This window comes from Octodon degus, unplaced genomic scaffold (assembly GCF_000260255.1).
Source record: "Octodon degus isolate 3935 unplaced genomic scaffold, OctDeg1.0 scaffold00067, whole genome shotgun sequence".
Classification (NCBI taxonomy): Eukaryota; Metazoa; Chordata; class Mammalia; order Rodentia; family Octodontidae; genus Octodon; species Octodon degus.
In genome coordinates this window covers 7,780,667-7,791,712 of record NW_004524643.1, presented here as the reverse complement: position 1 = coordinate 7,791,712, position 11,046 = coordinate 7,780,667, and the positions used below count along the sequence as shown (strand labels likewise).

General features: G+C 37.5%; 1 protein-coding gene across 1 annotated transcript in view; it reads left to right on the top strand.

Moving 5' to 3' along the window:
• LOC101581815 (vitamin D 25-hydroxylase) overlaps window positions 1-8,657 on the top strand; it is a 35,750-nt gene extending 27,093 nt beyond the window's left edge. The window contains exons 2-5 of the mRNA XM_004634901.3: window positions 1,133-1,274; window positions 5,718-6,350; window positions 7,153-7,482; window positions 8,377-8,657. Of these exons, the coding sequence (XP_004634958.1) occupies window positions 1,133-1,274; window positions 5,718-6,350; window positions 7,153-7,482; window positions 8,377-8,552 (1,281 nt within the window). The 3' untranslated portion in view covers window positions 8,553-8,657. The remainder of the gene's footprint in view (window positions 1-1,132; window positions 1,275-5,717; window positions 6,351-7,152; window positions 7,483-8,376) is intronic.
• The last annotated feature ends 2,389 nt before the right edge of the window (window positions 8,658-11,046 follow it).

Here is an 11,046-nt window from a genome sequence, read left to right as displayed (position 1 = left end):
TTTGACAGAACTGGTGATTGAACTCAGGCCCTTGCACTTGCCAGGGAAGCACTTATTCCACTGATCCATTTCTCCTGCCCTCTTGATATTGTCCTTTATTTTTTTTTATTTTTTAAAATAATTTTTTTGAGAAATAGCAATGAGACAGTTTCAAAACCAATTACTAGCACAGTTTCAATAATTAATCCATTGCATATTGTTGTCTTCGTAGTGGTTATATGTAGTACAAGATGCAGACATGATATCCTGTCCAAACACTATTAGTACAAGTCTTTCTTCTCATTGAATTAAGAGAAAGTAGCTGTATATCTATCCTATTTTGTATATACAGATACAAAATGGTCCTTCATTTATATCCTCTTTTTTTTTGTTTGGTTTCGTCAGAGATGGGTATTCTATTACCATTTAAATATTGTAGGTATGTGAATTCAGCAAAATAATCCAATACAGTCCAGTAATCCATAATAGCAGTGGGTTATCTGTAGGACTGGAAATGTCAGAAGTTGTTGACTAGAGCCTTTTACAGCTCAGCATATTAATATGGCTTTACTTTTTATACTTTGTTTTTATATTTTTCTGCTGGATGGGTAAGAACAACATAGAGCAAGACCTTTATAACAAGAAATGTAACTTTTGTATCTGACAAGGTCAGTGAAATCCCCTCAGGATTTAGCCTGAAACCCTGTACCTCAGATTGTAGATCCTTTGTCCGCGTCAGCCATGTAGATGAGTCACGGCCACTGCTTGACAGATTTGCTATCTGTGAAAGCCTGAGAGAATGTTTTCTCTCCATGTGACTCTCCTTAGGCAAATTCTACATCATTGATCACTTTCCTCTTTGGCCCCATAATCTCCTTGATCAAAAAATTTGCCCAGGGTATTCTGTTTAGTAGCAAACTATAAACTATAACCAAGACCCCTGAGTTCAGAAATTGCTCCACTATGGCACTTACACAATTGTGGCTCAGGCACCAAATGATGTAATGAATCACTCTGTCTACACATTGTCAGTTAAGTAATAAATACTTACATTTTCAAGAAAGTAAGTCCTGCGAAAGTTATGCTTAGGACATGTGGATTTCCGTGATCATATGTTTTGCAACATTTTGTCATTTAAATTTTTTTCTCAAAGATTTTCAGTTTGGATCTTGGCGGTATATCAGCAGTGGTCCTAAATAGCTACGATATAATAAAGGAATGCCTTGTTCATCAAAGTGAAATTTTTGCAGACAGACCATGCCTTCCTTTATTCATGAAGATGACAAAAATGGGAGGTATGTTTTTGTTCTACTACTTGTTCACTACATTATATTCAATCCCATCCATTTTTTAAGCAATTTTGATACATACAGTTGGGATTCTTTTGTACTGAGTAACAAGAAAGTATGGATATATATTACATACTTACTTGTAAAACTTAGCATTTGAGGACATCTTTGGAATCTTTGGATGAATCACTGTAATATTTTAGACCATTACAATCTAATTTTATTATGTCAGTTCTAATAAGTTCTAATAAATGTTATAAATTGTGTTTGTAAAGAATTAACACTTCATACCTGAAGATTTATGAAACAAGTCAGGAGTATACAGAGAGAGGGAGGGAGGGAGGGAGGGAGGGAGAGAGAGAGAGAGAGAGAGAGAGAGAGAGAGAGAGAGAGAGAGAGGAGAGAGAGGAGAGAGAGAGAAATGTCCTTTTAGTGCTAGTCTTGAACACAGGGTGACATTTTTAATATTGTTTTGCTTCTCATACAACCTGAAGCAGCTTTTCTTAACTACTCATCATGCTGTGTGAATGGAAAGCTGTGGGGGCACTTATGTAAAAGATTAGCATTCTGTATGACTTAGTGATATGCAACAAGAGAAATACTGAAAGTTGACAAAAATTGGAAAGAAGAAAGCAACAAAGAAAAACCTAAAATAGAATGTGGAAATCAGATAAAATTATTTTTTTTTCTTTAGTACTGGGGATTGAACTCAGGACTTTGTGCTTGCCAGGCAGGCACTTATGCCACTGAGCTATCTCCCCAGCCCAAGAGAAAATGATTTTTTAAATTGTTATTAAGTTTATTGATAAATTTTAGATGTACATAATGATCACATTCATCATAGGGAATTTGTATGCATACATGATATATTTTGATTCCTCTTTTGTTCCTAATCACCTCTCCTCCACTCTGCCCATCTTTCCCTCCCTATTCATTTGTTTCCATTTTTCCTTTTTTTAATCATTGTTTTTCCAGTTCCCTTTCCTCCTTCCCCCTTCCATCCAACCTAGTTCTTCTTTCCTTTTGAACAATTTCTTCCCATTTCACAATATCTGTTGTACATTTTTGGTCTTATGTACTCTTTCAGTTTCTTATACCAAGGAGACAATGAGGCATTTATACATGTAAATCCAAATTATTTCTCTTAAGACTATGATTTGAGGATGCAACCATTCACCTAGAAATACCTCAAACTTACCCTTTTTATAGCCAAGTAGTCCTCCATAATATTTTCAAAAACTCCACATCTTTTTTTTTTTTTTTTTTTAACCAGGGATTGAACTCAGGCCCTTGCGCTTGCCAGGAAAGCACTTATTCTACTGAGCTATCTCCCCAACCCTCAAGCCCCACATCTTTATTCAGTCGTCAGTTGATGGGTATCTGGGTTGTTTCCAAGATTTAGCTCTTACAAACTGTGATGCTATAAACATAGGTGGGTATATATTGATTTGGTATTATGTTTTTAAATCTTCCCAAAAGAATTAAAAATAGATACAGTGATGTCAATGCTATAGAAATTTTTTTCAATTTTTCTCTGAGAACTTAACATTGAAAGAAAAAAGAAACAGTATCTTACTTAGAAAACCTGAATTGTATTAATTGAAAGGGAAAAACAATCCTCTGTAAGTCCCAAAACAAATGCTCAACAAATGCAAAGAAAACATAAATTTTAAAGACCAAATTTTGAGGCCAAAATTTGATACTTGAGGCTGGGGAGATAGCTCAGCAGCTTAAGCATCTGCCTGGCAAGCTCAAAAGAAGGATAATTGAAAGAGCAAAATAAATAAAAGACAAATCTCCAGATTCTTAAATCTTAAATCTAAAGAGGAAACAGCTAGGCTAAAGAAGAAAAAGAAGTATAATAGGAAAATGTCTTGGTTACTTTTCTCATTGCTGAGACAAAATACCCAAACACCCACATGTTAAAGGAGAAAATGTTTATTTCAGCTCGTTGTTTGTAGAGATTTGGTTCCAAGGTAGGGTGGCAAAGCACAGAGACATGGCAGAGGAGAAATAGCCCATGGCAAGGCAGGGAGAAAACAACAAGCAGCAGCACAAGCAACCTCCCTTTCCCTTGAATCTCATCCAAGTTACACACCTTTTGGGTGATGTCAGCCACATGCAGGGGAGGCTTTCCCATTATCCGTACCCAGAACTATGCTAATTGCAATCAGTGGACTAATTTAGTACCACAAACCCTTAACACATGCCCTATATCAGCTACCTCTGAAAAGTCCCATCTACAAGTGCATAGCCACATTTTGGGGGGAACATCTAGATACAAGCTACAACAGAAACATTTAAAGAAATAATAAAAAAGATGATATGATAAGAATATTTGAGACAAAGTATGTATTTTCAAAGCTACAAGTTTATAGTTCAGGTTATTTTATCATAAAGTGATAAAAGTAGCATTAGACTTAACATTTCCAAAAAAAGTACAAGAAAAATAAGTAGAAATTATTTATATTGTTTTAAGGTATCAGTACTGTGGCCTAGGGCCACAGTCTCCTGCTTAGAGGTATGACAACAGAACAGACAAAACATGTATTTTAATTACAAGGGGCACCAGGATGGTTAAAGCCCAATGATGGACTAGGACAGGAGGCACAGGGTCCTTGACTTTTACTAGGAACACAGTTGACTGGTGGGTGCTGGTGGGCTCTAGGAAGTGGTGGAAGTGAACTGCTGATGCAGTCAAAGTTTAAAAATTGAGGAACAATGCATTTTAGGGAAGGCATACAGGAATAGATCAGGGTTAACTAGTAACCTCGTGGTGTGCTAACCAACTACTGAGCTAGATGGAATGTGCATGAGTCAGGTCCTCAGCTGTTGTGTGCCAGCTTTCAGGTGCCAGAACTTCATGGACTGTTTGCTTGTCTCAGCTCTGACCATTGGCTTCAAGATTAATCTGCCCTTAAGCCAGCCAGGGGTCTCACTACAAAGCATGTAGGCCTAATACAGACTTTCCAATTTTGGGTGACAGTTCATTAATATTTATTCTTACCTGCTCTGTACCACATCAAGCTAAAAAATCATGCCTGCCATTAGCCCATTGTGTGAATAGGAAAAATGTAGATTCAGCCCCATACCCAGGCACACAGTGCACTCAGTATGGGTTTATTATAAACAGTGTTAATGTGTGCCTTGTACATGGGTCCCTCTGCATACATTCATCCCAGGCTGCTGTCATCTTACTCCCTTTGTACCAGCTGTTCCCTGTATCTGCAGTGATCTTAATCCAGGTATTTTCTTGACTCCATCTCATTTACATTTTTATTCAAATGTCACCTTCTGTGTGACCCTTTTTCTGACTGTGTTGCATCTCTTTGCTTGCTGTAATATTTATACTGTTTGTCTGTCTCTCCTACTGGTAGTTCCATGAGACTAAAGATCTTTGCTTCTCCTTTTCACAGATAAATCTGACATTTTAGAACACGTCCCTGAAATAATAGTATGTGTTCCACAAAAACATGGTGAATGCATATTTGTTGAATGAATAGTTGTCTGGGGATATGGAAAACAGAAAAAGATTACAGGAATATAAAATTGCTTTACTACAGAGCCACTGACGTACGGCTAACTTTTTGATAAGCTCCAAATTTGAAAATGGTTACATAAATGTTGTTGGAATGTAAATTTTATATGTATATTACAAATTTTATATGTATATCACATATCCAAGAGAACACAAGTTTGCATCATAAATATACCTATGTCCCTGTGGCAAATGAAATTCCACATGAAGTACATGTCACATAAATGAGGATAATGAGCTACCTCCTTGATAATTAATTTAAAGAGGAAATTTCCATAGGAACCTCATCAGAACAACAGATACACTATGGAAATACAGGAATGTTATGACAGTATGAACATTTGAAAAGTTTCAGATACATCTTTCTGTATTTTGTTTGTTTCTTTGTTTGTTTTTGATCTATGCATTTCTATTAAATTGACAACTCATTAAGGATGCCCTTGCTTCTGCCTTTGTTAGCTTGTTGGACATCACAAGCCTTTCCCAGAAGATAATTACAATTCTAAAATACAATGTTGTTTATGAAGAGAAGTTCTAAACCTAGAGAAATGATTGTTTCAGGTATTTAATTGAAGATAAAATTTCCCATAGAACATAAAATCATTTGTATTTTATAAATTAAACTTACAGTAAAAGTTAGATAATAAAATTGCCTGAGCCTAGTTCATCTGTCTTGAATTACTTAAAACTGGCTAGTTCCATGTGGCAGGAGAACTGCATCTTTTTATCCAGTTCCAGATGAAGAATATATAGACATTTTCACCTGTAATATTCTATGGCTACTCAGTTGCAGAAAATAGGACCCAACCATACAGTTATATAGAAAGATAATTGTGGAAAAGTTACTGTCCATTTAGAAAGATTGCTTTATACACCACACTATTTTCAACTCCTTACTACTTTTTTTCCAGGCTTACTCAATTCCAGATATGGCCAAGGATGGATTGATCACCGAAGACTAGCTGTAAACAGCTTTCGATATTTTGGATATGGCCAAAAATCTTTTGAATCTAAGATTTTAGAAGAAACCCAATTTTTCATTGATGCTCTTCAAAAATACAATGGTAGACCTTTTGACTTTAAACACTTAGTGACTAACGCTGTTTCAAATATAACAAATCTGGTCATTTTTGGAGAAAGATTCGCTTATGAAGACACTGATTTTCAGCACATGATTGAGTTATTTAGCGAAAATGTGGAACTAGCTGCCAGTGCCTCCGTCTTCCTTTATAATGCCTTTCCATGGATTGGCATCTTGCCTTTCGGAAAACACCAACAGCTGTTTAGAAATGCAGCTGTGGTCTATGATTTTCTCTCCAGACTTACTGAAAAAGCTTCAGTCAACAGAATGCCTCAGTCACCTCGGCATTTTGTGGATGCTTATTTAGATAAGATGGATCAAGGTAAAAATGACCCATCTTCTACTTTCTCCAAAGAAAACCTCATTTTCTCAGTGGGTGAACTCATCATTGCTGGGACGGAAACTACAACCAATGTTCTACGCTGGGCAATTCTTTTCATGGCCCTTTATCCCAGCATTCAAGGTGAGGAGTCTCTTGATGGTCCCATGGCCTGTCCCTAATTATAAGACTCCTATGTGTTTTGGAGCCTTTAGCCATGCATAAAGCATTTGTAAGAAATTCCCCCTGTGGTAGCCAAAAAGAGAATTATTTCATATTTTTGGAGAGTTTTCAAATTTAGTATCTCACTACATATTAAAAAAAGAAAAAATTTGGAAATAGATTTTATTACCCCCGATTTATAAATGAGGATAAAGACTGACTGTCTGGAAGTAGCAGAATTGGGGCTGAGATTCTGTTTTTTTCTCATTCAGTGCTTCACTGTTTTCTTGGCTAAGAATAATGTCACTTCAATTCTGGGTTTAACATATTCACAACAGGGCTGTAATTCATAGGTTCACTGCCAGGCAGCTTGAGTAACCAGTGTTACTTACATGATTGTCCCATTGGGTGGCATTTTATTAATTTTATTAGTAAAATGACCAATGAAAGTGATTAGCTCTGTTTGTACCACCAGTGGTACAAGCCACCAGTTAGGACAGTCATGCATGTACCACTGGTAGTTCAAGCCAGCGAGAATGTGTTAATTTTTGTTCTTAACCTTTTTAATGTGTTTTTTATGGCTAAGTCACTCAAGGTGTTAGCTACTATTAATGTAAGATATATAGGATATATTTAAATAAAGTTCCCAGATAATGAAATTTTAGGTGCACCCATATCCTGCTGGCTTATTATATGTTCTCCTTTGTTTTAGCCCAAAGGATAGTTATTATAGATACCATTCTAGGAATTATATAATAACTTAAATGTTTTTTTTCTCTGACAGGACAAGTTTGGAAAGAGATTGATTTAATTATAGGCCCCAGTAGACAACCTTCTTGGGATGACAAATGCAAAATGCCATACACTGAAGCAGTTTTGCATGAAGTTTTAAGATTCTGTAATATAGTCCCATTAGGGATTTTCCATGCAACCTCTGAAGATGCAGTTGTACGTGGTTATTCCATTCCAAAAGGCACAACAGTAATTACAAATCTTTACTCTGTACACTTCGATGACAAGTACTGGAGAGACCCAAAAGTGTTCTGTCCTGAACGATTTCTGGACAGCAATGGATATTTTGTCAAAAAAGAAGCTTTGATTCCTTTTTCCTTAGGTAAGAGGACTTCATAGGAAGATAACTATAACAGTGAGTTGTTATGGATAGCATTTTAATCTGAAGCTTTCTCTAGAATTAAGTATTCCAATTCTGAAAACAGTTCTTATAGAAGAGAATCATTTGAATAGAGGTAATTAACACCTGATTCTACTCAAAATAAATCTTAACTTCTAACTAGAGTTAAACTGTTGAAAGCTGTAGGTTATTCTGAAACTCTTGCTAGTGGATCTTTGGCTTGTAATCAAACTTGGACCCCTAGAAGTCAGTAATGGGTGACTGTTAAAGGAAAAGGAAAGAGAAAAAGAAAAAACAACTTGAAGAGAAACTAGAATCTAGCGCTCTTGCCTTCCAGTTTACTGTGTTATCTCCAACTAGGAAATGCTGCTTCTGGTATGAAATATGATACAGATCACAAACCCATGGAAGATGAACCAAAAACTCTCACTAATCATTCAAAACACACACATATTTAGTCCATTGGGATGGGCTTCTGTTGAGAACACAACAAAATGTCATGCATCAAATTAGTTCTTTCATAGCATATCTTAGGTCAGTGGTGGTGAACCTATGGCACATGTGCCACAATGGGCTGTTTGTATCATTGAAAACTAATGCAACGTTGGCCATCACTGCATAAGCTCTGTTGTAGTATGCAAGGGAAGTCAGATTTGGGACTAAAGTCTTTCAAAAAGTTTATTATCTGACATAAAGAAGAAAAATAGTGGTTCTGGAAGCTGAACTGCTAATTTATTGGGGATTTAAGAAGATCCTTTAATTAATAAGGCTTTCTCTAACTTACTTTAAATTCCAAATTCCCTAAGTGTGATCTAAATATTAGACATAAACTTTGCTAAATGTATGTTTCCAAACATATCTGCTTTTTCTGTTTAGGGAGAAGACATTGTCTCGGAGAACAGCTGGCTCGGATGGAAATGTTCTTGTTTTTTACAACATTGCTTCAGCGGTTTCACTTGCATTTTCCACATGAACTAGTTCCAAATCTGAAGCCCAGGTTAGGTATGACTTTGCAGCCCCAGCCTTACCTCGTCTGTGCTAAAAGGCGCTGAAAGTGCATAGATGTTTTAAGGAAGACAGATACATGTTTACCTTATCCCAAATCTTGTTTAATCTAATCAGCATATTTGGGGAAAAAAATCACAATATCAAAAAGCAAAACAAATATGACATTAAAAAGAGCAATAACTAGCATGATATATGACTTCTTTTCAAGTTTCTGTAGTTCTCAGGTACAGTTCTTGACTGAGGAATGTGAAGGTACAAGTGACAGATGTTGTATAAGATGCTAAGAAGGGCTGTGGATGCTCTAAGCTGAGCCACTTTCCTGTCATCCTTTTTGACTCCATTTACCTGCTAGGGGAGCTTTGTTTATAAATGCCAGCTCCTTTCTGATCCCATATTATCAGTAGAATGAAAATGACAGATGGCTACTAATGCATTGCAGGCATAGACAGCACCGCTTTGGGGGCTATCAGTTACCATATTTAAAGATCAAATTGTCTTATTAAGTAGAGTTCTTTCCGGGGGTTAGATAACATGCAAATCCCCAAAAATGCCTTTGAGTCAGCATAGTTATATAAGTTTGGACATTTGAGAGTGATGGAATGCAATTAAAAATTTTACCAAAATGGGAAAATTGAGAATGCCCTGAAAAAAATTGGAAAATGTGTTTAGTCATTTATTGTCGTGCGCGGCCTTGCCTGCAAGAACGACGCGACCACTGGTTGGTTTTCTGCGCAGCTCTTTATTGTTCTCTTACATCCGTCTTCTCTCTGTCTTCTCTCTCCCGAGGCCCCTGCTCTTAGCTTATAAGTCCCAGGGCTTCCAACCATGGGGTGCCACGTGTGTACTGCCCATTGGTCCAGGTATGCGGAAGCAATGCATTAGCCCAAGTCTTGGCCATATATGGAGTTGTTTACTCCAGGAGCGCTCACCCCTTGAGGGGGTGGAAGGCAGAAACCGGCGCCATCCTAGGGCGCAGCTACACGCAGCTCCCTACAATTTATAGCTATTTTTTACATCATCATTTTTATGAAGTTGTACACTAAGGGTTGATACTCTTATAATTTGGTTTATGCATAGAGAAGCCTCAGAATAACTGCACATAGTAATGACTTGTATTAAGAATAAGGATTTAACCTCAATTCATACACATCTATTAAATGCTTTCAAGTTTCTATGTTATAAAATAGTCATTGACTCTCTGGTGTATTAAGATTTCTTCAATTGGAAGGAAAGTGAATCCTATGCAAATTTGCTTAAATAATTGAAGGAAACTTGGAGATAATATGGAAGTTTTAGCATTGATATAGCCTAGATGCTTCATGGTGTAATCAAAGAACCTGTTTCTTCCCATTCCCTGGTTTTGCCTTCCAGCTGATAGCAGCTTTATCTTAAGGCAGGGTGCGTGGAAATGCAGGTGTTTGACCCCTGACATGCACAGCAAGCAAGTTTGGGTTGTTTCTGAGATAACAAATAAGTTTTTCTTAAACCCTCCAGAAGGGACCAGCAAGACAGCTGAGCAGACTAAAGCACCTGCTTAGGCAAGCTTAGGCAAGCACAAGGACCATGGTTCATCCCTGGCACCACATGCTGCACCAGCCCCACCTCCAGGGTGGGCTGAGGTGGCCACTGTTCAAGCTGGTGAGACAGGCCCGTAATCCCAACTCTGGGAAGAAAACAAGAGGATCACTGAGTCTGACCAGCATAGTGAGACCCTGCAACAACCAAGTATGTTAAAAGAATAAGTAAGGGCCAGTGGTATAGCTCAGTGGACTAAGCACTTGCTTAGGTAAGCTCAGGGGCCAGGGTTCAATCCCTGGCACCACCTGCTGTGCTGGCCCCGCCCCAGGAGCACTGAGCCTGCAGCAGAGTTGGGCATGGTGGTGCACACCTGCAACCCTAGCACAAGGGAGGCAGGATTCAGGAGGCTCAAGACAAGTCTGAGCTGTGTAATGAGACCCTGCATAAATTAAGTAATTAATTAATTAAAAATTTTTTAAAAAGCATTAAACCCTTCAGAATACTGTTCCTTGTGTCTGAGGTCCTGAGTCCTGTACTCATACATTAACTTAAACTTGTGTTTTGTAAGTGGGATTATGGTTCCCTGAGGCCTGAATAGGTAACTATTAGAACTAGGGATGGAATTGGCCTCCCCTCATAGTGCATGTCTTGCATATGGGTGGTATAAACAAAATCAGGATAATTATGAAATGAATTTTAAGTCAAAAGACCATTTATAATATCTACCTCACTCACTTCTATCTGCTTTCCAGCCTGCCTTTGTGAATCTTAACACATGTACTCATAAATCTTTAATATTTGTTCCTTCTTTGGCACAACAAATCTTTCATCCCTAGGCTTCCCTCTTAACATCATATCACATATAACAGTAAGCCTAAGTTGAACTACAGGAATCTCAAAGCCTGGGCAGTCCTGCTGAGCAATGCAGCTTTGTGGACTGCAGTGGATTGTAAGAAGTTGAGAGGCTTTTTTTTTTTTCTTTGCCATATGCGTGCAGTTTAAAACATCTGATAGGTATTG